Here is a 27,964-nt window from a genome sequence, read left to right on the forward strand (position 1 = left end):
CATCTGTTCAGAACAGCGACTTTTAAAGGTAGGTATTAAAATAAGTCTAGATTTTCCCATTTTACAACAGCTTAATGTCAACTGCTAACGGGTAAGATCCTGATCAAATTTCTTAATGAAACCACATGAGAAGCACCAAACTTTCAAATAAGAAATAATCAGCGAAATCGGCTCAAAAAAGTCCCGAAGTAACACAAATAAAAAAATTACAGTCGAATTGGGAGCCCTGTAATTCTAAATCGATGCCTGTAATGGATTATTTCTTTTGAAGCTTGGCCATGAACTTTTCAAAGCGGTAGGTACTTTATAAACCTCTTCCGGATTCCATTGCATTTGATTAGAAGTTACCTTGTTCTTCATGTCAAAGAAGTTCCAACTAATATTAGGTACCTAAGTATCGTAGGCTGCCTATTGCTTACCTTGGAAAATCTCTATATAATACATGTGTTTTCTGTATTGTATCTTACAATACATAAGTCCTTCAGTGCTGTTCCTTTATTCTATTTCATACTCACTATTAGAACTCAATTCAAATTTTGAATGGCTCCATCAATTTACTACAGAACTCTTACAGAACTCAATTTTGTGCCATTTTATTTCGTGACATTTCGTAATTTTGTCGCTTAATTAACTTTTTAATAGTCGAAGCCTAAAACTTGACATAAGAAAGCAGCCAATTCAGCCAGCATGCAGTGCCAATCGTTTGACTTTCTGGCGTAAAATCTGTTCTCACTTTGTGCTTCTCACCATGTTCTCGCTAAGTACAACCATTTAGATATAGGTAAAAATAGGTGATCCTTGCAGCATACGAGTAGTGCACAGAACTAACATATAAAACTTAAATAATTTTTCGATTGTAAACACAGACAGCCGCCGTGCCGTGTTAGCCTAGCGAGTTGACCTATAGATGACCTACGTATGTATGACTCAAGCGGAAGATCGTGTGTTCAGTCAGACCCGAAGTCGCATCTCAGAGATCTCGGAATTTCTACTGCGAAATTATTGAAAAAGAACCTGCCAAGAGCGTGTCGAGCACGCCCAAGATAGGGTTCCGTAGCCATTATGCAAAAATCAAGTAAGTAAAATTTTTCTAAGGATTTCGTATAGTGTAGGGAATCTTCTAAGTTTAGGTATATTTTATACCTTAAGACTGTTAATTACTCTTAAACTATTGATAATTCTCAAGCAACCTTAGCCGTTATAATTTTCCTCATAAATTTTGATATAAGTAAGTATTTTAGTTTTTTTTTTTGGGACGCTCGATTTTCATGAAAATTTGCACTTTAATGTTGAATATTTAAACTTATTTTAAATATTTAACAAATCGCTGAATTGAAAAATCGTCTTAGAAACCCCCAATGGTTTAAATTTAAAAGACCTAACCAACGATACCCTACACTAGTCAAAAAAGGGTTAGTCGAGAAAAAAAACACCCCCACTTTACGTCTAACTTACGTCTGTCTTTACGTTTTTTGTCTGTGTATCTGTTTTCTGTATCGCTGAGTCTTTGTATTGTATTGTATTGTCTATGGGAGGTATCCTAAATATTTGTTTGTAAGTTTTTTTTATTCTACCACTTTGTCGGCGTGACGATGTATACATTCATGCTAAATTACAGCTTTCTAGTACTAACGGTCTCTGAGATTAGACGTGGACAGACAGACAGACAGACGGACAGACATGGCGAAACTATAAGGATTCCTAGTTGACTACGGAACCCTAAAAAACTACAATGAAGGAAGAGATGCGGGCATATTATATAGTAATCCCTTCTCCTATTCTACATCCCTACTTCCCTACTATAATATAATATATAATATTATAATATAATTATAATATATAATATAATATTATAAATGCGAAAGTAACTCTGTCTGTCTGTCTGTCTGTCTGTCTGTTACGCTTTCACGTCGAAACCACTGAACCGATTTTGATGATATTTGGTATATAGGTATTTTGAACCCCAAGGATCAACATAGGATACCTTTTATTCCGGTAGAGGGCGCCACCGCGCGATAACCTAGATCCGCGCAGACGAAGTCGCGGGCTTAAGCTAGTAATATATAATGAATGAGAATGTTCGCGATGATATTTTATGTATTTGGTTATTACTCAGTCATACAATAATCTCGGAACTTTACTTGGTTTGGATAGGTATTTAACTTTGATTTGGTAAATTCAAGGATTTTAATCATTTTAATTATCTATCATTGTAATACAAACTAGACTAGACTAATGTATTTCAACACAGAAATGTAAATGTTTGGATAGTTTAATGGAGGAATTTCAATAGTTAATACACCAATTGACGTTGTTTTGTTTACATTTAGTTAAATACGTATCCGAACCAATTATAGTTTAAATGGCATTTGGTATGGCGATAGATAGGTCCCGCCCAGGGAAGGTCCCGCCCAGGGAAGGACGTAGGATACTTCTTATACTGGAAAATTGCGTAGTTCTCGCGGCATAGCGATGCACGAATTCTTCACAGAGGAAATCACGGGAACGGTTAGTTTATAGACCCTAGGTTTAACCACCAATGCTCTTAATCTAGATAGAGGGCAAATTGTAAGAACAAATGTTCTGATTCTCACACTGCGCAGGGCGGTGAGGCGGAACAGATGGACGTGCGACTTGACCGCGCACCTCGGTCAAGGATCCATCTACTCATATAATATTACCTGTGCATACTGTGTACTTGAACATGTACTCGTGGTGAAGGAGCTCGAGTTACAAGCTACCTGCTAGTAACTTTGTTTAGGAGGATAACAATGCTAAGAAAGTGCATATTATACTTTTGTTAAGGAAAACATCCGAACGTCTTCAAAAACTTTCTTATTTATAATACAAGTGCAAGTGCAGTCGCCTATCTTTAAGTTTTCCTTTCCTGTTTAGGTTAGCTTGAAAAGATCCTTTGTACTCTTTTTGTTTTGTTGTTGTTTTTTGGTATTATTTTTGTGTTTTTTACAATAAAGTATTTACATACATAGATACATACAAGTATAGAATAGGAAGTTTAGGATATACTGAAATCTCGTTCAGGGCTTAATTATACCTAATATACCTATACAATTTTTCGACGGCTAAATGTTGAGTTGAGTAAACGGTATCTTCATGAATGGCACCTATCTTCATTAAATTCAAGTTAAAATCTAATTTATTGAATCAAGCTTTACTTAGCTGAGGTCCATATACAGAAGGAAAGAAGGAAGACATTTATTCACACTTACGAAGACACGCAAATACAACAAAAATTAAACAACACGCACAAATTAAACAAAAAAATACAGAAATGAAAAAAATAGGGTACGTACACGTTTTTTTGTGTCCTCGCAAAAGTGAAACGGCCGCTGACTCAGCATTACGATGAGGCGTCAATCAATGAACTAAAACAATTACTTGGCTCAAATTGGCTCACCCGCGACCAAGGTCCACCCTTATAGAGCGCCCTTTTCTAGCAGATATTGCTGCGACTGTAGTCAACCAATTTAATTCCCAGAACAATATGCCATCGTGCCCAGGAATTAAATTGGTTGGCTATACCTACACTTCGTTTTTTTTACGACAGAAAAAAAAGGATAAACAATCATGACGAGTCGAACAACAATCAAAACGTTTAAAAAAAAACTGTAACTATATCTTATGATACCAAAAGAATGCAAGTGCTTTTTTTTTTTTTTTTTTTTTAGTTTATTTAGGAAACAAACGGTTACATTTCAATGCAGCAACGTACATAATATATACTTAAGAACCAACAGTTCCATTAATTATAAAATAAACTATAACTAATGCAAGCGCAAAACAAAACAGTTTAACCTACAAAAATTAAATTAGGTACATATTTATTACCTTCAACCAGCAATACACAGTAGCAATGTTAAGTGACTAAGAAAAACAAGCCATCTAATGTAGAGGAAAGAAAACAATCTGTTACTTTTACTTTAAACCACAGAGCTTTAAACTATGAGGAATCAAAGAGCAAATTCCGTAGTGAATCCCTGTATCTTTGCAGCGATGATGAAAATATATCTAAGTTCATAAAACTTCTGTTATAATTACGACAAGCCCTCCTATATATCTTGTCCTTGCTAATTGTTACATATTTGCTGTGACTTATTTTTCAAAAGTGTTTTTCAATAAAAAGACACGTCAAGATCGCTTACCTTCTTACTAATGCTAAAAAAACGAAGTAGGTATAGACACATACACTCGAAAAACATAGCCCTTCGTTCTGGCGGCAGTCGGGTACGACAGCCGGCAGCCACCACACTCCACCAACCATCATCATTACCAGTTTTACGAGCTATCATTACCGCAACTGTTGACTGGAAGAAATTATGTCAACGCACGACAGTTACGTTGTTAAGGCCGGTGAAAAAGTCTGCGGCTTGTGGCCGGTGGACCGATGATATTATACTGCTGCCTATTTTTTCCGTAATTATTTGTTCCGTTTGTTAGAAAATTTTGCAACAATAATATGAAGTACTTAGGTCTAACCTTATAATCTGTATTGCTTATACTAAAAATGAATTGCCGAAAGTATAATAAGCAAATGATTTTAAAATGGCTGGACATATTAGTTATTTATTTTGCTGTGTGTTTGCCACAATTAACAATATCAGACCCTAGCGCCCGCGCACGACCAGCCCCGCACCCGCCGTCGGTGTTATGTTGTCATTGTCAGGCCCACCGCGGTGCATAACGAGGGATATAACAACAATTGATATAATTTTCATTTGATATAATGCAATTTATCTTGAAAACTAAACTTATTTCTATTGTTATTAATTCGATATGATGTACTTTGGATTAGGTTAGGATAGGTTTATTTATTTTATAAAAAAGTTCTGTAAAGCTCCTATCCTTTGAAATTATATCAAACGTTGTTATTACGATCATTACACACCCGGCCCGCCGCTGTTTGAACGCCCGCGTGCAATACCGATTAAGCCGCCCCATGTAAAACCTCATGCAAGTTATGATAATTTTTCGTTGCGATATCTGGTTTTGCCGCCCTGCACGCCCGTTCCCAGCGGGCCTGGATGTTGTTCATATACAGCCACGTAAATAGGCCCGCCGCACTCCCGACCCGCACCCGGGACGTCGGAGGCGGCGCGGTGCGGAGGTGGTACCGGTTGTAATATTCGAGCTAACGTGAAAGAGACCACAGAGAATACCGCGCCATGCTTATTTCCCGCGCGGTATTCTGTGTGGTCTCTTTCATGTTAGCCCGAATATTACAACCGGTACCGCCTCCGCGCCGCGCCGCACCGCCCCGCCACCGCTCTGTGTGTTTCAAGCTATAAGTACACTTAAGTTCTCTCACCGTGTAGACTAGAGTAGAGGTGTGGAAGAAAGCGGCCTGACTCGCCAAATGCGCGGATCTTGCTAATCGTCTGTGCGCATGCACGCGCGACAATCGTCTTTTGTTAGCGCGGACTAAGTTACAAACTTAAGCGTGTGAACGTTAGTACTTTGGTTAAAGTAGCCGTTTGTGAAGAGAATAATTAAGTAAAAAAGCGCCAAGTACGAGTCGTACGTACGGTTGCGTACAAATTTGTAGGTATCCCGAATATCCATATCTAGTCTTAAGCAGCGTTTCCACTAGAGATGTGCGAGGATGTGTCATTTACCTCGCCTCGCTCCACTCAGCTGTTTCCATCAGAGATGTGTGCGAAGATGTGTAAATTAAGCGTTTCTATTGATTAATGAAAAACACATCTTTCGTACGTAATACATCCTCGCACATTTATTGGTGGAAATGCTGCTTTAGCGGAGTCCTTCAATCCAGTCCTTAACAATATATATAATGCAGTGCATTTAAGATGGTTTCTGTCTGACATACACAGAGAAACATAAAAAATTAAGATTTTTAAACGTTTCTTATTGGTATTAAATGATATTGTAACGGATAATTCACGTCTTAACCCGAGTACACCCCCTCATGTCGAGCTAAACTCGGTTTAAGACGTGAGTTATCCGTTACAATATCATTTAATATGAGTGAGTCTCACGGTAGTTTAATGTTCAAAGTTTCTTATTGTTGTGGTAAAGATAACAGCTAGGTACTCGTACCAAATTTAATTTTTTTAGGATACTTCACAAATCCATCCAATTTTGTTTGGATTCAAATCTTGCCATACGAGTTCATTTTGACCCACTTCCAAGAGTTAGATTCACTTGAAATTTGGTTAACATTATGTAAGTTGGATGTCATTGCAAGTAGAGCCAACAAAAAGCACAGTCGGCATAAAAAAGCTTGTATTGATTTTTTTTTTCACAGAAACTTGTATTGTTTTTATTACGAGTCTTTGTGCCACGAGTCATAACAAATTTCCCATGACTCGAATCATAGTTTTATTGAATGTCCGTCCATACTACACGTAATCCCGCCGCATAATAGCTGGGTGGTTACGCAGTTAGAAAGTATGAGAATGGCACTTCTGTTGTTACTGCAATGGCTGATGGAAATATGGGTATGATATAGCATTGTTAATTAACGGATGATTGAATTAAATATTTCTATCGTATTGAATCAGGCGTTATTTTGCGGAGGTCAATATCAATGAATTGTAAAGTTTAAAGCCGCCAGTGCGGCCCCTTGCATTAGTTAACTTGATTCACAAAGTCACGCGGTTAAAAACCGCGGCGGTTTAGCCGTAGTGTGGCCTAGCTCTTACTCCGTGGTCAAGAGAAATAGGCGTTAAATACTAATATTTTAAATGTGAATGTTTGTGAAGGAGTGAGTGAGTGAGTGAGTGAGTATGTTTGTTACTTCTTCACGCTGAAACGGCTGGACGGATTTGGATGAAGTTTGGTAAAAAGTTAGTTTATAACCTGTATTAAAACAAAGGATACTTTTTATTCCGATGTTCCCAAGGGATAGGGATAAAATCTTGAAATAACAACCGCCAGGCTTAGAGTCATGGAATTTGGTATGTTGTTAACTGGACATCTGGAATAATACAAGGCTACTTTTTATTCCGATATTCCCACGGGATAGGTATTTATCCCTATATATCTTGAAATTTCAACTGCTGGGTTTAAAGTCATGAAATTTTGTAGTTGTTCTTAACACAACCAATTTTATCAATTTAGAATTTCCGGGGGAATTTTGTAAAATCCTGGAATTTCAATTGTTTACATTTAGTTACAACTAGCAGATCGAATAGTTTACGCGTGCGAAGCCGCAAGTAAACGCTAGTTTTTATATAAATAAAAATCAAAACCTATTTATTAATTATCAAAATGGTTGATCACAGATAACAAAGCAGCGAGAGTCATCGCAAGCCAATCAAAAACCAATTATTGGTTGTCTGGAATGCAAGCGGATGCAGTTAATTGCATTGTTAGAAATCTCGATCAGGATGCTTCTAGCTTAGGCTAGCGTACTAGACTCGTCTGTTATCTGTGTAATCATTTCCGCATATTTCACGGCAAATGCTTCAGATAAGTATTTATTGCAAGGAAGCAATCAAAATTAAATGATCGTTGCGATACGCTTAGTTACAATTTAACATCAACTTTCATATGATCACATTGAGGTAAGTATGATCAAATGATCATTCAATTAGTCGAAATCCATAATCTCGCCCTCGCATCTCTTGTAATTTCATAATGTAGCAACCGCCTGTTTCGGAATTTATATGACTTCATGTTTTTAATTGCAGACCCATGCGTCAAAAAAATTAAGACATAGAACCGTTTAATGATGATTTTAAGACCAATCTTTGTAATTATTTTCCATCGAGTCCGTCCACGGTCTTTGAAATATGATGAATATTAACATTTTGTTTTTTGATGCGCAAGAACAAATACTTTTTCTTAAAAAATTGCTTAAATAACATAAATTTCAACAAAATTAAGTCTTGTCAGCCTCTTAATTACTAGCTGTTGTCCAGCCCGCGACTCCGTTCGCATAGAATTCTTTTATCACTTTCCCACGGGAACTATGCCATTTCCCGGTATAAAAACTATCCTGTCCTTTCTCGCGACTAGTATAGCTGTATACATACCTAATTTGATTTAAATCGGTTTAGCGGTTTAGACGTGAAGAGGTATACCTAGTGCCATCCCACGAAGACGCGTGATTTTGTCAAAATTAGACATTAATGACATTGTTATAGTCATCGTGAATGACTCTACCTATAACAAACAAATTAATTTGAGGTAAAAAGATTCGAAGAAGCCAACTTTTCACCTGTATAATCTCATAAATCACATATTTAACTCAACTAAAAGAAGAACTGTACTTTATAATACCTAAATACGAGTGTAATGGTACCTTTCGCGCCCGCTACAAACTCTCACAACAAACAAACCTGACGAGCTTTCGTCGCTGTTCGCGGAAGAAATAGAAACCGTCGTCTAAAACCGCGCGACATCACACGTCACTCCCATCTCAACAAAGCGTACCAACCAACTATAGATATACTATAGATAGCATCGTAAACTATCGATATGTCGGCGGCCGATCGTACAATCCGCCAAATCACGAAATTCCTAGGCATATCGTGAAATGGCGCCATTTCATGATGTGCCTAAAAGTTGGCCAGGCATATCACGATGTGCCTGAGAAACTATACTGCAGATCGATTAGAGCAACGCATTCGTCGATATTCCTAGCTCTATATCGGGCACATCGTGATATGCCGAAAAAAAGAAAAATTTAGGTACGACGAGCGAAGCGAGGCGTTAGTATGAATTGTGACCATAACACACGAGCCGAGCGAGCGAAGCGAGCGTGCCGCGGGAGCGGCCGGCGAATTGCCAGAACCGAAATGGTGGCGTTTCATGATATGCCTAGGAATTTCATGATCTGCTTAAACGTCACTAGGCAAATAGTTAAACGGTGAGTTTTTTAACGATATGGCGGATGTCACTTAGCCAATTCATGAAATGGCGCCATTTCAAGATATGCCTAGGAATTTCGTGATCTGGCGGATTTTACGATCGGCCGCCGACACATATACCTTCTCGTACTCAGGACATGTTCCTCAATTTACGGTGCAGTGCAGTACATGATAGAAAGAAAACTGTTGAAAGGTCGCATTGGTTATACGAGTACAGTGAGATAAACGACAATGAAGCGGTTTCATGGGTACTTATAAATGTTTACGTAATTTCTGTCTTCTGTGCAAACACAGGCAATTTCATAGTCAGTCAACGTCTATAATATTTTGGGTGTTTCACATCGTGATTAATATCTTTAAGTATTACATTGAAAGCTCAACATTCTCGCGATAAAGTAATTTCAGCATTTGTCTCGTACCATATGAAATGTGCGTTTAAATGGCGAAGAAAGTAAAATTCTATATCAGGAAAAAAAACATTACTTATTCAAGTAAATTAACACGTTCCTTTTTTTCCGTGGACACGACGGGACGGGACGGGATGACACGATTTGCAACAATACGGTATTTGACAACTCCTGATTTTGCCATATCTAAAGATTATTACGAAAATATAGATATACAGATAGTGTTTAGCGAAGAGAAAATTTAAATCGGTTGAAAATTGGATTTATAATGATTTTTTGAAAAATCTTTATACCTGGCGTGTGACGTCACATGCCAGTATGTCTTTCTCTGTCTAATCTTGAATTTCAAACCTTTATAACTTTGATTTTTAAAGGTAGCTTGAAAATTTGTTTTGTATTCGATAACAGGCATTGTGTAGTTTTAATTTATAAAACTTATACAAAATAGTCAAATACCGTATTTACCTAGTCTAAAACTAAGCAAAGATTTTATATGGGTACTAGGCAATGAACAAACATATTTATATAGATAAATACATACTTAAATACATATTACACATCCAAGACTCGAGCTCAAACATTCGTGTTTTCATACAAATACCTGCCCCGACCGGGGATCAAACCTGGGACCTCAAGCTCAACTAGGTAATTGTAATTGGAAAGAAGTAAAGGTTTGTTTGATATGCCATTGACAACATGTTGTTGTTGTGGCATGTTGTTGATTGAACACTGACCTACATAAGTACCTAACTTCATAGTTATGGAGATCTGAAATGGAAACCATAATAAAAATCCTGAAATACATTTCAAGGGATACTTATTTAGTAAACAACTTGCGTAATCATCTACTTACTACACTCAACTCACTACAAGCTTTTATTTAGTTTCACCTGCCCCGTTGTCTGTCTGTTATCAAATCTTGCAAGTTAAATTCGACCCTCTTCCTGTAGTTGGTTTGGCTTGAAATTTTGTATACTTATGTAAATTGCGTGACAATACGTTAATCTGCTATTGACATCCTGGTAGTCCGGCCAGGATCGTCTCCACAGCACGGAACTCTTCAACGATTAATGGCATCGACTTGAAATTTGGTACGCAAATGTAGTTTGGGTGACAATACAAGTACAGTCAATAAAAAGTAAAAAAAGCTTGTATTAAAAATGAATTTTTACCAAAAAGCTTTTTTCAAGACACAAATTTGAAAATTGCTGTAATAAACTCGCGTTATTAGAAGCTGTTTGCGTAAATAAACAAAATGCCGTGTGACAAGCGTGAATGCCAAAGTTGAGGAGGGTCGAGCGGGATGGCATTACACGACATCAGTATTCAGTCAGGTAATACTAACTGAGGAGTATATGTAGCCTTCCCAAGATATCATCACAAAGGAAGGAACAGTAACAATAACTTATATGTCACACTACATCGATACTGCATTATATTTTCATAAAAGTTTTTTTATCATATAAATTTAATTCATAATTTGATTAAAGATCGCTCATACATGCGTTGATGTCTAATATATGAAGACTACCAAGGACGTATTTAAATCATTCCATTAGGTATTGTATTGTATCAAGTATTGAAAATCATGTGGTAAACATTTTAAACAACCGCATACACACAAACATACACAAATATAAAACTTAACTTGCCTTTTTTTTACCTCGGTTGGTAAAACCGGAACCCTTTTAGGATCACTTCATTGTGGCCTGTCTGTCCGCGTGTCAGTCACCCTTTTTCTCAGGACCGCGTGGAAGCATCAAGCTCAAAAATATCAAATATTTAGCTCTGCTAGCAAGAGGCGCAGTGAAAAAATCACTCAACTTCTGAGTCAATGCAATCCAACGATACAGTCATTAAAAAATGTGTTTAAATACAAATTGCCGGGGCATCAAAACCTGTAGTAAACAACTCTAGTTGTCCTAAAACTTGAAATTTAGTATGAAGAAGGCAGCATGAGCAGAAAAGTTCCAAAATCTTAATTTTTTATGTCTGTCTGTCTGTCAATAACCAACTAAAATGATGCATAGGTACATTTTGTTTACGACAGGAGCTCTGCTAACACTGGATATTAATTTTATTTTATTATTATTTAATTATGGTCTTTTTTATAGTAGTTTTATAATTTTATAGTTAGGTGTCGGCGTGTCACTCTTCCCTTATTGTAGCTGTTCTCTGTCATAATGGGCCTGCTACTTTTTTAATTTCGTCAGACCATCGTTTTCTTTGCCTTCCTCCTTTTCTTTTTGTCTGGAATCTAGGGGTCCATTCTGCTATATCATTTGTCTATTTATTTTTATTTTCTCTAAGCATCCAACCGACTCCACTTGAGCTTTTTATTGGTCACAACATCTTCTATTTTCGTACTGGATATTAAGATTAAGATTAAGATTAAGATTGATTTATTTGCCAACATGAACGATACAGGATAGGCACACAGAATACAAATAAACAATAAACTTATAAAAAATGCGTTAGCCAGTCCCTTGCACTGTGTGGCAAAAGGAACAGGCTCAGCTTATGCTGCGCTTGCTCAGAAGCTGCCAGCGCTGGTTTTCAGCCTGCCCCCGTTGACTCAGGCTAGCTAGAATGGCTTACATAGCAGGTAGATTGGCACGCAAAGTAAAAAAAAAATGAAAAATGAAATAAAATAAAAAACAATAAAAACTAAAATATCAACACATAAGTACTCTCTTTTTAACATAAACTAACTTTAATTAACAATTACTTAATTAACACCTGAGAACAACACACCACCATAGATACCTACGAATTTTGCGCTTGTCCTACTCGCGCGTGGCCGGTTTTTTCGTTTTTTGTTCCCGCCCCAAAAATGCTGTCAATTAAAACTCGTATGATTGTATGACAGGACAAGGACAGGACCGGTACGGCCTGGGGGGCTACTACGAAATTTGAAAATCGTAGTTCGTATCGTACCGTCCCTCTCACTCGTATTAAATAATACAAGCGGCAGCGGGACGGCATGATACGAATTTTGTACTTAGTAGTATAGGCTCTGGGTTGGTGGCGCAATTGTTACCGGTAGTGAACCGAACCGGGTCGTTGATTCAACCCAGCTAGAAAGTAATGAATTCATGAAGGTGACCCTAGTAAAGCTTGTCTAAGCCAGGGGTCTTCAAACTTTTCGACTCAAGGGCCACACTGCACTTAAATGTAAATTCGTGCGGGCCAATACTTTGGCTGGTCATGGGGATAATACATTAGTTAAGTAGACTTTGGGCTGTTTCACCATCCATTGATTAGTGTTAACTGACTGTTAAATGTAATGCCGTCTCTATTTGTTTTGTTCGAATAGATGGAGACGGCATCATATTTAACCATCAGTTAACACTAATTAATGGATGGTGAAACACTGGTCACAATGGTAGTAAGTATATCAAACTTTCAAGGAAAACTATAACGGCTAAGTTTGTTTGAGAGTTATTAGAAGTTTAAGAGTAAATAGCAGCCTAAGGTATAAAATATACCTAAACTTGCAACATTTCGTATAAATACGAAATCCTTAGAAAAATATTACTTATTTTTTCCGTAAGGGCTACGGAACCCTATTTTGGGCGTGTCCGACACGCTCTTGGCCGGGTTTTTTGATTACCTTGACTGCTCCGAAATATATGATAACGACTGTACAATGATTGGATTCACATCAAATTTGGTACCAGACTGACGTACATAGATGGATGATAATGCAAGTACAGTCAACAAAAAGCTTTGTAATACAAAAAAAAAATCTTTAGTACCTTTATGGAAGCGGAATATTTTTGAGACAAGATCACCGCACATAACACTTGTGTAATTACCCGTTACTCAAACTCTAGTTTACACCTAGAAAATGATGGGAATTTAATTTACATTGCGGCTCTTAGTCGATCACTTGAAACTCTTTAGCGACGCAGGCCCGCAATGCAAAACAGCTATATTTACTTTCATGTAAACTGGGCTCACAATGTTACGCTTAAACCCTACAGATGTGAATCACAATACCGCATTAAAAATTCAAAATGTCGCCTCGAAAAGAGTCTTTCAAAAAGAACTTTAACCTATTCACGGTAAGGATTATTATACTTGCGCTAGATTTGTAAAACTGGCTACTAGTATAATTATACCTGTCATAGGTAATTGAAATACCCTTTGAACTCCGTCAAAGCCCTCGCAGCGGGGAACGCGAGAGGTCACGTTATACTGGAGTTTGCTGAGAAGTCTGATAGACAATGAGTAATTGGTGAGTCTCTCGTTAAGCCGCGTCCACATTAGTAGCATTTTAACGTATCGTATCTCCGTCGCGTATCACCGACGAGTGTCAAGATGTCAGTTTGGATGCGAAGATACGCTATCAATGCAATACAACGTAGTCAATCCGTGTTTTTGAGTGGATCCACCCACATTTGCATCATTTTAACGTATCGTATCTCCGTCGCGCGTCCGTTTAATTAGCGTATCGAATCCCGATTGAATACCTATTGGGGAAAACAAAGTAGCTCAAAATCGATCGCGATCCATCGCATATCAAATGATAACTTTGTATCATGATACTGTATTAAAACATGAGCATACTTATCGATCATGATATGGGTATCCGTGATTTTATTGTGTGATCACAACCCGTACCGTCTCGCTGACGCTAATATTATTTCATACGAGAGTGAGAGGGATGGTACGATACGAACTTCGATTTTCGAATTTCGTAGTAGCCCCGCAGATACGGCCAGTGTTACATGATCGCGTATCTTTTCGCGTCCAAAATATATCGAGCATGATACTCGTTGGTGCTAACTATATATAACGGAGATAGTACGCTAAAATTATACGAGCATGGACACTGCCTTACAAAAGCGGGCTTGAACGGCCATTAAAATTGGTGGAAAAACGCCACTGATGTGCTCAGAATGCGTTAAAGCGTTTGTTTTAGGCGATTCATTTGAGCAAATTAAATTGATTCACGCGGATCTCGCAAGACTGGGTAAGCCTACGCTGAACGGAACTTCTTTCTTTTACCGATTATCATAAAAGTACAGGACAAATGCGTGGCCAGTTTTGTGAGTGATTTCTCGTAGCTGTTTTTGCCGGTCGCTGGAGTTGTTTAAGGTCGCTAATACTGTCCAAAAGTAGTACTTGCACACTGCTTTGTTTCAGCGAGGGGAGTAAGACAGCCTGTCGAATTACTGGTACATACGAGGGTACTTAGATAGGTATTACTTACCTATGTAGGTACTTTTTTTGGGGTTGAGTCACCTTAAAATCCTAAGACCCTTGCTTTTAGTTTTCAAAATTTATATGAGTTGCTTTATTAGGAGATTGCGGCGTGCAGCAGGGCTACGAAACTCGAAACTGGAAGTTCGTGTCGTTCAGTCCCTCTCGCTCTCTTATTAAATAGTATAGGTGTCAGAGGGACCCCACGACACGAGCTTCGAGTTTCGAGAGATATTTCCATTATGCACGACTGGGAACGGAGGAGAGCTTACCTAAGTTTGGAATTCGTCGAGCTATATAGCTTACTGTCAACAACATTCAACCAATTGATTAATCAGGCATCCAAACAGCAACATACGAGGCTATTGTAATTATAAAGGCATTAGGAATAAAATAATAGTTGATCAGTGGGTCTGGCCACGTCTTGGAGCGTCGAATTACATCGCGGTACCGTTAGGTCATTGTCGCATCGCCCCAGGCAAGCCTTTTTTTACCACGTGTGCTGTGGTCGCCATTTGAATATTCCGACATGACATGCTGGATGTTAAGATAAGGCTTAGGGCTTTATCACACTTGCCATTTGCGGGCGAGTTGTAAGCGAGGCGTGCGAGGAACGAATTCGCCGTGAGCGCGTAACGATTTCGTAGCGAGCGCGCAACTCGTCGCCGGAAAATCAGTGCCCTTAGTGTAAAGTTTTCGTTTACAAAATACGTCTCGATCGCGTTCGCGTTAAAATCTCAGTTTGTATGCAAACACGAACAGCACCTCTAGGGGAACGTTTGTGATGTTTGTGTTTCTATAAAAATTGAGATTTTAATGCGAACGCGATCGAGACGTATTTTGTAAACGAAAACTTTATACCCTTAGTGTAAGTTTACAAAATACATCTCGATCGCGTTCGCGTTAAAATCTCAATTTGTATGCAAACACGAATAGCGCCTCTAGCGGAACGTTTGTGAGGTTTGTGTTTCCATAAAAATTGAGATTTTAATGCGAACGCGATCGAGACGTATTTTGTAACCGAAAACTTACACTAAGGGTACAGCATGGTGATCCAGCTCCAGCAGGGCTACTACGAAACTCGCAGTTCGTGTCGTGCGGTCCCTTTGACACTTATAATATTAAACAAGAGCGAGAGGGACGGTACGATACGAACTTCGAGTTTCGTAGTAGCCCTGCAGACGCGGCGAACTTGCTGTGCGTTCGCGACGAGATCGTTACGCACTCGCTCGTTATGCACCCCCGTTTTAATAGGCGACAAAGGGAGCTTAGTGCACTCAGTAAAGAGGAAACGCCCACAAACCAGGCTAATACGTGTAATCTAAAAAATATTGGACTGATATCCATGTTTTTTTTTTACTTTTTGTAGAGCTTGGGGTTTCAAAACATGATCTCATTAAAATGTTAAAAAAACTCATTTAAATTTTTTAATAATAGCGATGCAGTTATTCGGCTCGCAAGTGTAGATATTTCCCAACGTTTCACGCTTGTTTCACGTCTTCCGCTGGTTATGTGTATACAGCTTAACATTTGTCTGTCTATAAAATGCGTTGGTGGACTTGCTATTTAGTTTGTACCGGCAACTGTTTAGTCGTTTCATTAAACATTTATTTCGTACCCTTGGTCGAATAGTCACATGTGACTTGATGTGACATAGACATTGTGGTGTCGTGCAATAAGGACCCATGTGTTCAAGCTGCTTTCTTTAACGATCACTGCATCACATGTGTCGGTATTTGCTTGATTTATCTAAGGAAAAAAACAATGATAAAAAATAGTATATTTAATTCGCAATATTTATGTATGATTACTGTGCGATAAAGTTTGTTTTGATCTAAAGTCACTTGCGCCCTTATTCGACCAACGGTTCGATTTAAAGACTGAGCAGGTAAATCGTCAAATTATGTTAAACAATTACTTTGCTCACTCGCGACCTTGCGATAGCTACGTCTATGCAACAAATGTGTGTGCATGCAGCTCCTCCGCCTCCAAGCAAGAACACATCAACATACCCAACTACCACCACCACACAACGCTGACGCATTTCCATCTCAACCAGAGTTCATCATCAGGTTCGGTTGTGTTGTTCTGATGATGAACTCTGATTGAGTTCGAAACGCGTCTGCGAAGTGTGGTGATGATAGTTCATTGATAAATATTTAGGACTCTGCAAAGTAATTACTAATTAAATAAATGGTATTCAAATTATGTTAGTCCAGGATCGTCAACTCAAGACCAAGTAACCTCATTGCAACCTCGCAAAATTTGATAATACGCTATAAACGTCAACCTTGTGTATTTAAATTATTTAATGAACACCTGATACCGTGTAATGAGAGATTATCACCACAATCAAAGCATCAAGTGCACAAAGGCGGTTAAATTAAAGTATTGCGCACACTAATGAGTAATCGAGTGACGTTATGCAAGCAGGCATGCAACGAAGTATCGATACGATACTTACTCGTATTATCGATGTTTATTCCGTTAGTTCCGACTAATATCTTATAATAAAAAATAATTCTTTTCTATGTTTCTTTTCCTCCGCTTTTTGTTGTAAGTATTCTTGTAATTTCAGGAATAATTGTATCTCTATTTCTTTCATACCCTACCTAAAAAAGAGTTACGTTACTGAACGACTTACTGACGGACAACGCAGAGCCTAAACCACTGTACTTAGAGGCTTAAAATTCTTAAGTGTCATAGAGATCCACTAAGAAGTTATTTCACGAAATTTGTACGTGATAGAGAGCTAGCCAATTTTTTTATAATTTTAGTGAGAAAAGCCCCGGGTTGAAGCTAGTCGTTTATATATTATCGAATCGAGAACGATTTTCAATCTTTGCTTTACTTCAATGTTGTAATCGATATCGATATATTTATCGATACTGAACATCTCACGTCTCTAGCAAGCAATCGGCTCGTTGTATTATGTGATAGCTCAAATTTTGCAACATATAATTATCATTTTCTCACACACCTGACCCTGTCCTGCAACCGTTATTGAACAGCCTCGGGCGGTGTGATATTGCGTTTGCTCATGAAACATACAAAAAACACACGACTAAAATGATATTATTTCAATTTACCAATGGCACGAATTGCAATGGATCTGAAATGAATCTGTAATTAGCTGCTGGTCGATTAGCTTCTTAAATTTGGAGTACCTGCTCGTAGAAGATTTTTGTTATGTGTAGGTATGTTTGAAACATAATATGACATCATCGGAAACTATAGTTGCGGAGGACAAGCAATGGATGATTAAAGGCAAGCTCATTTGATATATTTTTTAAAGTTGTCAATCTTTAAACATTAAGGACGATAATTAAAAAAAAAGTTATAAAGAAGACGTCCAAGTTCGGGCAAGTGCTCTACCATGCCCCAACGCAGCTTAATCATTGAAAGAAAAAATTATCTATTCTGTCTTTCAAAAAATTACGACAAGCCTACAATCGTTAAATAATTTTAAAGAAGATTAAGGCATCAGGCTGGCTCTCTGTAAACAAGATGCTCCATTTTTTAATCCACATTCCTCCAGCATTGTGTACTTTTTGTGTCATTTTACACTCACGCGCATGTATCATGCGAAGTTCCCAGGCTCCAATTATTGCCAATTGATCGCTTCTTCGCCGAACGACCTATGAATTGCGTTTTCTAATCGGAAGGAAGGAAGATATTTGCATACTAAGTTTATGATCTATCTGTCGATCTATCTATACCTACTACTTTTTTTTTAGCATTAGAAAGAAGGTTTGCGATCTTGACGTGTTTTTTTATTGAAAAACACTTGAGTAATAAGTCACAGCAAATAGCATATGATCGATCATTTGCTTTTAGAAAGAAAGAAAGAAAGAAAGAAAAAGTTTATTCGGCAAACTTGTAGGTAGCATACATCAGATACATATAACTTAATGTTTAATTAAGGTCAACTTAAAGCTAGCCGAAAGGGCTGGCAGCTCAGCAATGCTGAGGTACCTACGGAACCACAGCGCTCATTTTCAGCTGCAGCCAAATAAGAGCAAAAAAAAAGAAAAATGGGGCATGCCTATTTGACACCTTGAAAATATGTTATACATATATGTTGTACATTATGGCCGTATGGCAAAGGGATAAGCTAGCCTTTGTACATGTTATGTATCTCATTAGGTATCATAAGTAATAGTTACTGTTTTTTAAACCGTTTTTCAATAAAAAGACTCGTCAAGATTCTAATGATACAAAAACGAAGCATAGTCAATTAGTATTTTATTATTTTAACGGTACTAACAATGCTGGATCAATTATGAATTAATGAATGATTATTATATTTATTATTATTATAGTGGTTGATTGTCTAAGGCGGACATATTATTATGTTATTGTTATTGCTCTACACTCTACAGCCTTGCACATGCACATCACATGGCGCTGCGAGTTTGTGTTGAGCTAGGTACTCCGCTGTGGCATCTGTCCGTTTTGCACAAACTAAAAACGATAATACAATGTGTAATACGGGCCAAACGAACGTAATTTTTTGTTTATACAAAATACAAAAGTCCTATTTCATGACCACTGTGTGTGTCTGTGTGTCTGTCTGTGGCACCGTAGCTCTTAAACGGGTGGACCGATTTCAATGCGGTTTTTTTTTATTTGAAATCAGGTTTTCTAGCGATGGTTCTTAGACATGTTTCATCAAAATCGGTTTAGCCTTTTTTGACATATTTAACTTTGAAGTGACAAAGTCAGGGGTTTTGTAAAACTAATTTTATGTCGCCGTGTTCAAAGGACCACTTTTTATTTACTTTATAAAATAAAACTTGACAATGCATGTAATCAAAAATTTTTTTTTTTAGATATCTTTAAATATAACAGATTATAAAGGTTTCAATTTCAAGATTAGACAGAGAAAGACTTACTAGCAAGTGACGTTACACGCAAGTAGCGCCATACTTGCTGCATAGAGAAAAGCGTTTTAGAAAGAGACAGATATAGCTATTTTCAACCGAATTAATTGTGCTCTACGCTAAACACTGTCTGTGTATCTATATTTTTAAACTATAAAGAATATGGCAAATTCAACAGTTGTCAAATACCGTATTACGCGACCGTTTGGCCTCACGTTTAGTGTCTCTCGCTTGCAAATGCGCTATTTGGGCTAATATTTACACAAGTAAAGTGCTACCATAAACATTCACTATGCGTTACGTTTTAAGACTGGAAAGAACTAATTTTATGAATTAAACTCGGTATTTGTTCCGCGTACCTTGATTTTAGAGCAGCTCGATATTTCCGTATTTCGGCAGAGTTGCATGCGCTGCGCCATGATCACTAGACGACTGGAGAATTACAGGTATGCTGGTATAACTGGAACTGAACTGGACTGGGTGGAAGAGGGTAAATTTTTCTGACTGACAGTTTTAACCAGCATACCCGCAATTCTCCAGTCGTCTCGTGATCATGGCGCATGCAACTGTACCGAAATATCGAGCTTCTCTAAAATCAAGGTACGCGGAACAAAACCCGAATTTAAATCATAAAATTAGTAATGACCGCGATAGTCTAATATATTGTGTTGGAAAGAACTGGAAAGAACCAATTTCATTTTCGATATGTTCTGACAGAACAAACTTGTAAATATAATATACTAAAACAGTTTTTTTTGTTTTCTACGCATTTTGAAACGATTTCCGTGTGCAATTTGTCTCTAATTTAGGTAGGTACTTATAACAGTTGAAAGTTAGTCTAATTGAAATTAATCCATGTCACTTTACTTTTACTGAAGTAGATTCCTTTCATGCCATTCTAAGGCCGTCTCGTATCCAAATCCATCCAATTGTCAAAGTTTTTGTCAAATTATCCACACGCGATATCGCATTGCCCAGTTTTGATTCAAGCTGCAAAAAGTCCAACCGAGCGAGACCGAATGCAGTTATAGTACCTACCTATTATCGTATTCGCTATTGAGGCTGGAATTTAAATTTATAAAAAATGTGACCGCCAAATTGCGGGCGGCGTTTTTCGAAGTCTGTTAAAAACCACTTGGGAGTTTTTAGAATTTAATTATTATGGCAAGAGGTGAATTCGACGTCAGAAGCTAGGGTCGGCTTACTTAGTCATTTTCGATTGCTAACGATATTAGGGTTCCTTACTTCAGCAAAAACGGATCCCTTGTAAGATCACTTTGCTGTCTGTCTGTCCATCCGCCCGCCTATCCGTCTATCAAGACCACTTTTCTATAGAACTTACTTTCTTTTTATCAAACCTAAACTTAACAGTTCCCTACACTCTGAGCTTAGTTAAGTTAAAACTAAATCGACACTTAATTTTTCCAGCTTTTAGATTGAATTGATTGCCAATCAATCAGGTCCCAACAGATTTCTAATGTTCCTGTGACATTCTTGTGTTAACGGTACAGCCTTTTGCATTGCATATAGTGTCAGGCCGCATTTGGTATCTAAATGGAGAAACGGTTTTAATCTGAATATTCATATAAGCTTGATTCAAATCACTACTTTGTATCTCTGTGTACCCTCTATACACTGAGTCTATACACTGCGTCGCTACCACTGGTTTCTGATTGCATTCTCCAATAAAGAGATTTTTTTAGAATGTAAATACATTTATTTATCTACACACATATCATAAACCCTCTTAAGCCGAGTTTAGACTTGCAAGAAAAATCATGCAAGTTGCATTACATTGCGAGGCCGTAAAGCCAACAAGTTTATAGTGGTCAATCGAGCGTCGCAATAATGCAACTTGCATGCTTACAAGTCTAATCTCGTAATCTCGACTTTAGATCTGTACCTTCAGATAACTGCTATAAAATAGCATCATCTTGATCGTTAGTTAGTACCGTAATACCGTTTCCAATATCCCCGAAATAAATAGATTTGCTCGTTTAAAGGTTTTAAGCCCCATTTACGAGTAGACCATTCAAGAACTTGCATACCTACAGGTTGCATTACATCGCAGACTAAATATTGCGGGACAATGAATTCAGTTGATCAAACAAATACCGCAATGTATTTAAACTTGCATGCAAATTCTCGCATAGTGTAAATAGGGCTTTAATGTATTTATTACATTATTCTATTACGTTTCGTTTTTTTTAACAATTTACCTTATTAATTTTTGTTATTATGTTGTATTACGAGTATCTGTGCGATAACATAATTCTTATCTTAAAAATATTACATTTTGAATAGTTTCTCTAGGTTTTAGTTGACATTTTGTAAATATACCTTCCTATTAATCTAGACTTTCTAGCAATCATGTGCGAGGGCTAGCAATGATGACTTGCTTTCTAGCACTCCGCCTAATGGCCAGCCCTTTATGGTAGGAAATTATTCGAATAAATTATTGTTCACACACTTTCTACATTTCCCTCGCGCCGAGATTGCGAACATTCATATTTATTTATGAAAATTAACTATACTAGAAACGTTTAGGTAATTAAGTAAATGTAAACAAACTTCAGGTGCCAGATTTGGTATATTCAAGGATTTAAAACATTTTACTTATTTATCATTGTAATACAAACTGGGACTAGTGTATTTCAGTGTATACAGAAATGTAAGTTTTAGACAGTTTAATGGGGGAATTTCAATATTTAAGACACCAATTGAAGTTGTTTTTTTTACATTAACTTAAATACCAAGTATAATTTCTAGAGACAGTAAACAGTTTGTTTTAACGTGAAGAACCCAACGATCAAGTTAGTAAGTAGATACGGAATGAAGTTCATTTGGTCGGAACACTTAGTATTGTATGAGGTATGAGCTATTTCATTAAAGGCTGTACTATAATTTATTAATATAAGTTCCTATGCCTTCTAAATAGATCGAAATCCCATAGTCAGATTGGACTGGATTTGGGAGAGAACCACCTCTTAGAAAACTTTATTTTCAAATCGGTTGCCGACGAACACGCTTCTACTTAACCACTGCATCATCAGACTCCGATTACAATTAATTACATCACTGTCAAAGTACTTACACCCTAAGACGATTCTAGCAAGCTCAAACACGGCCTAGTCTAGCTTCCGACTGCATCATCAGATCACCTAGACGGTACCATATTATTGTATTTTCATCACAAAAACGCATAATTGACAAATTTTATATTAATACAATAATAAGAAGCGTGTGAAAATCAAGTTAAAAGATTCGTATACGAGTAGGTATTTATTTACATAGTTACAAGTGAAGTTAATTAACTTGCCATTTTTTATTTTGTTGTCGATATATTTATTTATTTTTTCTCAGATTTCAATGCAATTTGGTGAATTGGTAAAGTTGCTTATACTTCACTATGGAAGCCCAATTTCACACTATGTCCTACAAATTTTTCTAATGAGTTACACAAAATGTATGGAAATTTCGTAACTAAACTGAAAAAGAAACGACAACAAAAAAAAATGGCCCCAATAAAGGTAGGCAGGTTAAATATTCTGGCGTTTACCTCTTTTAAAAAATTTTGGTCTATAAAAATTATTAAAAATTGAAACGACGTGATCAAATTACACAAAACATACGTGCAGCTCGAGATGGCAATCACTCTCAAAATTTTTACAGAAATTATCGTACACGTCATCGCCATATAAATAAATACGCCGCATGCCACTAATATGACTGTCTTCTGACACTATCAACACATCACTATATAACTCACTACTCCAAAGTCCTATGTCTGACGTCTAAATAATTGAACATTAAACCTTGTTCAAGAAGACATAGAGCCTAGGTCTAAATGTAATGAAATATTCCGAACGCAGCGGTCGAGAAAGCCTTTCCACAGGCCGTTCGCCATCCGCATACGAACGCACCTTAATATCCTTCTAAATTAAATAGCTGCCAGACGTATTCGTCCTTTAACGCGCCCAACACCACTGCATTCACCCGGTTTATTTAGGTATGACACTGTTTGGTATTCAACAATGGCGCAGCGCCACATCTTTGGCAGACTTCCGTATCGGAATCTGCCGGATCTCGGTCGTTTGTGGGTCGGAGGTGTGTTGTTCTGAATATTCCGATTTAGAAATGGTGATGAGACGTCGCAAGACTTTTTAAGCTTTCGCAGTAAAGGGGAAAGGAGGACTTGGCCATTTTTGACAGAAACTTCGAATTGAATTGTATGTAAAATGGTTACAATGAAAGTTCGCACCATTTCGTAAAAAAAATACATTTGCCTCTGTTTCCATCTTTTTATGTTTAACCTTATGTTTTCTTTCTTTCTAAGTAATCGTGGTAATTGAGCATATTCACAGTCACCATCTGCTGGGATGGAGGTGTAATCGTTTTTTCCATTGATTTCGGTATTGACCTTTCGAATTTCTAACTTCATATCATGTTGTCCAACTTTTTATTCCAAACCATCATCCCCAACTAGTCCCCAACACATGTATCGCTTGCTCTATGGAGTGACGCCACTTCAGATTAGGGCGATCTTGTTTCCGCTTCACTCACTATTCTTACTATCATCAATTCATCATCATCATCATCGACGTCATCTCCAGTCTCTCAACTGCATGACAAAGACTTTTCTTGTCGTCCCCACTCCTCTTTTACTAACTTTATACCCATACTTACTTACCATCACGATATTCCACATTGAAAGAAGAAAGTAAGATACCTTTCTGTGATCCTTTCTATGATGATAAATACGAGATATCAATTCAATGAAGTTGGTTCTGAATTGTTGTCAGTTTTGCCAACGTTCCGTCTTCACTAGACTGGGTTAGGTTACTGTTAAAAGCTAGCGAGGTCCAGTCAGAGGCTAAAGGTGACTTGCAATTTATTCGAATGTCTGGATCGTTAGTTATCACGCAAGCCACTCCCGCGCATCATTGATTTATCTTACATAAAAGGTCATTATTTGCATTGAAATCGTACTGCAATGGAGATTGTTTGATTCCTTTTCTCTTTGCTACAAAATTATAAATGAATTGTAGGTAATTGAAGTGTTAGTAATGATGATAATTTATCAACCATGTACTTTGTGATTTATTAGCAAAAAATACATTACCTACTATAGGAATCATCCAAAATGGAAATAGTTTTGATAGACAACTAATTTTACGTACTTATGCAAGCGATCAAGTTATTCGATTGGATTAGTTGGGGTCCCTTTGTTTGTATTAGCATATTCGTTGAGTTACCGTTCTGTTAATAAATTTAATAAAAGCAAATCACCAAGTCACGTCACATCATCCCAGCCTATGTACGTCCCAATGAGTAGAGGCCGGCTCTCAGAATTAGAGAGCTTGCGCCGTAGTTCCCATACGGGCCTAGTGTGGATTTGCAGCTTCACAAACACCGTGAAATTCCTTTGCAGATTTTTGAAGGATTCCGTTTTCGTTCACCGTAAATCTCTAGAATTTAAGGCGATTCGTTAGTAAATTTCGAAAAACTCAGATGTGCGAGCCCGGGTTTGAACCCACGATTCTTTGCTTGAGAGGCCATAGGTCAAACCACTAGGCCACCACGGCTTTCAAACACCGAAACACCACATTCTCACTATATTATAGAGATAATCTCACGGCTGATTTATAATGTTTTTTAATAAACCGTCATCTCGTATCATTATCATTACCATTAGGCATAAAACCAAGCAGGTGGCTGGAATTCGTCGTGACGAGTGATAATCATCTCACACAAATATCGCTTTAATTGCGGAAAGTGAAAAGTGAAACGACATTTCCGAGTTGGCAGCTGTGAGGCGTCATAATCATAAGTCGCGATTTTACTTCTGATAGTAGCTGTGTATGTTGATATTATGAGAAGCGCTGAAGAAATCAACGCTGGGGCGTTTATTAACGCTTCAGCATTATGCTGAGCCAGCGTCCGATTCACAACTGCAATGATACATACTGTCCTTCGTGTTGTACTTTAAATACTATTGTTGTGTCTTGTTTTGTGCATAAATGTATTTTCTTTCTTCTTCCGGAAAGGTTTAATGCAATGCCAATGCCATATGATAGGTAAAGTGGTGTATGAACAAGTTTCGCACCAGCAAAGAGTAAACAACATAAGACAATTTTACATGCCAGAATTTGTTGAATATTGTAAGGTGGACACTTCGAATACAAAATCTATAAAGTATGTGAAAACAATCATTCTTTATTCATTTTAGACATAATGTTTTCATGGTCACATTTATTTCTTAAAGTACAATATTATTAAATAGCATTGTAAGTTTTTTTTTGTTTCAAAACAACCGGATTCGAGTCCCGAGCTGAGTACAGGTATTTTTAAATGCATGAATGCAGTTTTTTTCTTGTTGGAAAATCGATGTCATGTTAACAAGAAATCTTCGTATGTAGCAGTGTTTTCATTTTCCATATTTGACGATATAAATATTATATACTAATATTTTCTCTATGCCTGCTAACTTTGTTATGGTGATGGTTTGAGTGAGAGATTATGTTATACCAACGATTATAATAAAATTATTCATGTAATATAAAGTCTGTCTGCACGACAGCCAGCGCACTGTAACTTATAAATAGGTCCAGGAAATTTTCAAGTATATTAAACATGCAGTAAGCGAGCCATATCTGCTGTTTCGGTAACATTCCGTTGTTACAATTTATTTTGGAAAAAAATCTACCAGTTTTTCATATTTACGGTGAAATCGTTTAAAAACACGGAAAAAAACTAGTGCCATTGCCATTTTCTAATCTATTCGCCAAAAGAAGAAAAAACTTACTTGCAAAGCTTGCAATTGTTTTTCCAGCTCCACATACCGTAGCGAACTACTACGTATTCCTCGGATTTTAGCAATTCTTTCGTTACACAAAATTACTATATCGCGCCTAGACGTGGCTTATCGTCTAATTTACCAGTTTAGCAACAGTAATCACCAGTAAACAAATATTATCGATGACATTATAATCAGTGCAATATATTGCGGTCAGTTCTGGGGCAATATGTCGGTATAAAATGGGGGCAGGGCGGAGGTTAGGACAAGTTGTACTTCGGTCATCGGTCAAGATGACTTCTAAGGTGACGCTCCTGCTTCTAGCAGTTGGTTTGCAGGTAAGTCTTTGGTTTATATAATTCACTAACTATGACAGCAGTGTCCAAACCTACATGATAAGGTTAAACGTTGGGGACGGCTTTAACCAAAGCACATCCCTTAACCAAGATTTATTGAATACACTTTCAAATGATGAAGCTTTTCCTATAGTACCATTTTCTATTTAACAGGTAGCCTTAGGGCAATACTCCTTCAACTCCTGCGGCTGTAGTTCGTCCGCTCCTTCTTATATCTCAGCACCGTCTTGTTCCTGCTCGCCACCCCCACCCCCACCCCCTTGCTCATGTAGCCTTCAAGCCCCGACGTATGCTCAGGCCCCCCAATGCACCTGCCAACCCCCTTGCACATGTGTGTCGCAGCCATCATACATGTCTTCGCCTCCTTGCGGATGCACCCCTCCGCCCTGCAATGTCCAACCACCGCCGCCTCCACCGATCTACATCTCTAGTCCGCCTCCTCCACCGATGTGCATCAAGCCCCCCGCTCCTCCTCCGTTTATGATTGAGTTGCCGTGTCCGGGCCCGATCACTGTTACCCCCCCGCCGCTGCCCCCGCTAAGCATCAACCCTCCTGCTCCGCCACCGGTATTTATCAATCCGCCTGCCCCGGCTCCGATCTACTTGAATCCTATCAATAACCCGCCAGTGACGGTGAATCCCCCGGCACCTCCGGTTATGTATGTAGAGCCTCCGCCACTACCGCCGATGATGGTGGATCTGCCGCTGCCGCCTCCGATCATGATTGAGCTGCCGGCGCCGCCGCCGATTATGATCCAGCCTCCTCCGCTGCCTCGTGTGATGGTGCAGCCTCCTCCGCTGCCGTCGGTGCCGGTGCAGCCGCCGTCGCCGCCGCCGTTCACGGTGCAGCCGCCGCCGACGCCGGCATGTGCGTGCAGTTGCCGCCGCCCGAGCCTATCAGCATCCAGCCACCCGCGCCGCCGCCAGTAACCGTGCAACTGCAGCAGCTGCCGCCTTTCACCGTGCAACCGCCGCCCCTAGCCCCGTTGTGTGTGCAACCCCCGGCGCCCGAACCTGTGTGCTTCCAGATGCCTCCTCTCCCCCCCTTCTGCGTGCAACCTCCCCAGCCGGCACCCATCTGCGTGCAGCCCCCCACGCCTGCGCCGATCTGCTTCCAGCCGCCGATGCCGCCAGCCGTATGCCTCGTCCAGGGCCCCCCGCCCTGCGGCTGCGGCTGCTCCCCCCCTTCGTACTACCCTCCCTGCAGTTGCCAGGAGCCGTGCTCCTGTCAGTTGTTCGGGTCTCCGTACTACTTATAACCTTCGAGACGTTGAAGAGTTATATAGTGTTGCCATTATCTTACCTCCTAGACTTATATCTAAACAATAATTTAATAATACTTGCAATAAATATATTAAAATATTGACATGTTTTACTTTTTCATATTTACGTGACCATATAAACCTTGACCATATATACAGGTATATGTTTGTTTTGCAACAAAAAGGCATTTTAATTTTAA

At 38.3% G+C, this 27,964-nt stretch overlaps 2 protein-coding genes across 2 annotated transcripts in view; both read left to right on the forward strand.

Moving 5' to 3' along the window:
- LOC141428736 (unconventional myosin-XV-like) overlaps positions 1-27,964 on the forward strand; it is a gene marked incomplete in the record, with an annotated part of 88,221 nt that overhangs the window by 38,039 nt on the left and 22,218 nt on the right.
- On the forward strand, positions 26,401-27,432 carry LOC141428733 (uncharacterized). Its single transcript, XM_074088746.1, has 2 exons — positions 26,401-26,484; positions 26,656-27,432. Exons 1-2 carry the CDS (start codon positions 26,440-26,442, stop codon positions 27,430-27,432), a joined length of 822 nt encoding a protein of 273 aa, XP_073944847.1. The 5' UTR covers positions 26,401-26,439.

Source organism: Choristoneura fumiferana, chromosome 6, assembly GCF_025370935.1.
Source record: "Choristoneura fumiferana chromosome 6, NRCan_CFum_1, whole genome shotgun sequence".
NCBI lineage: Eukaryota > Metazoa > Arthropoda > Insecta > Lepidoptera > Tortricidae > Choristoneura > Choristoneura fumiferana.

Excerpts from the sequence above, each read along its gene's own strand:
- LOC141428733 (XM_074088746.1), top strand. The coding sequence starts at position 26,440 with ATGACTTCTAAGGTGACGCTCCTGCTTCTAGCAGTTGGTTTGCAG. Across the intron at positions 26,485-26,655 it reads TTCTAGCAGTTGGTTTGCAG|GTAGCCTTAGGGCAATACTC; the intron begins GTAAGTCTTTGG and ends TCTATTTAACAG.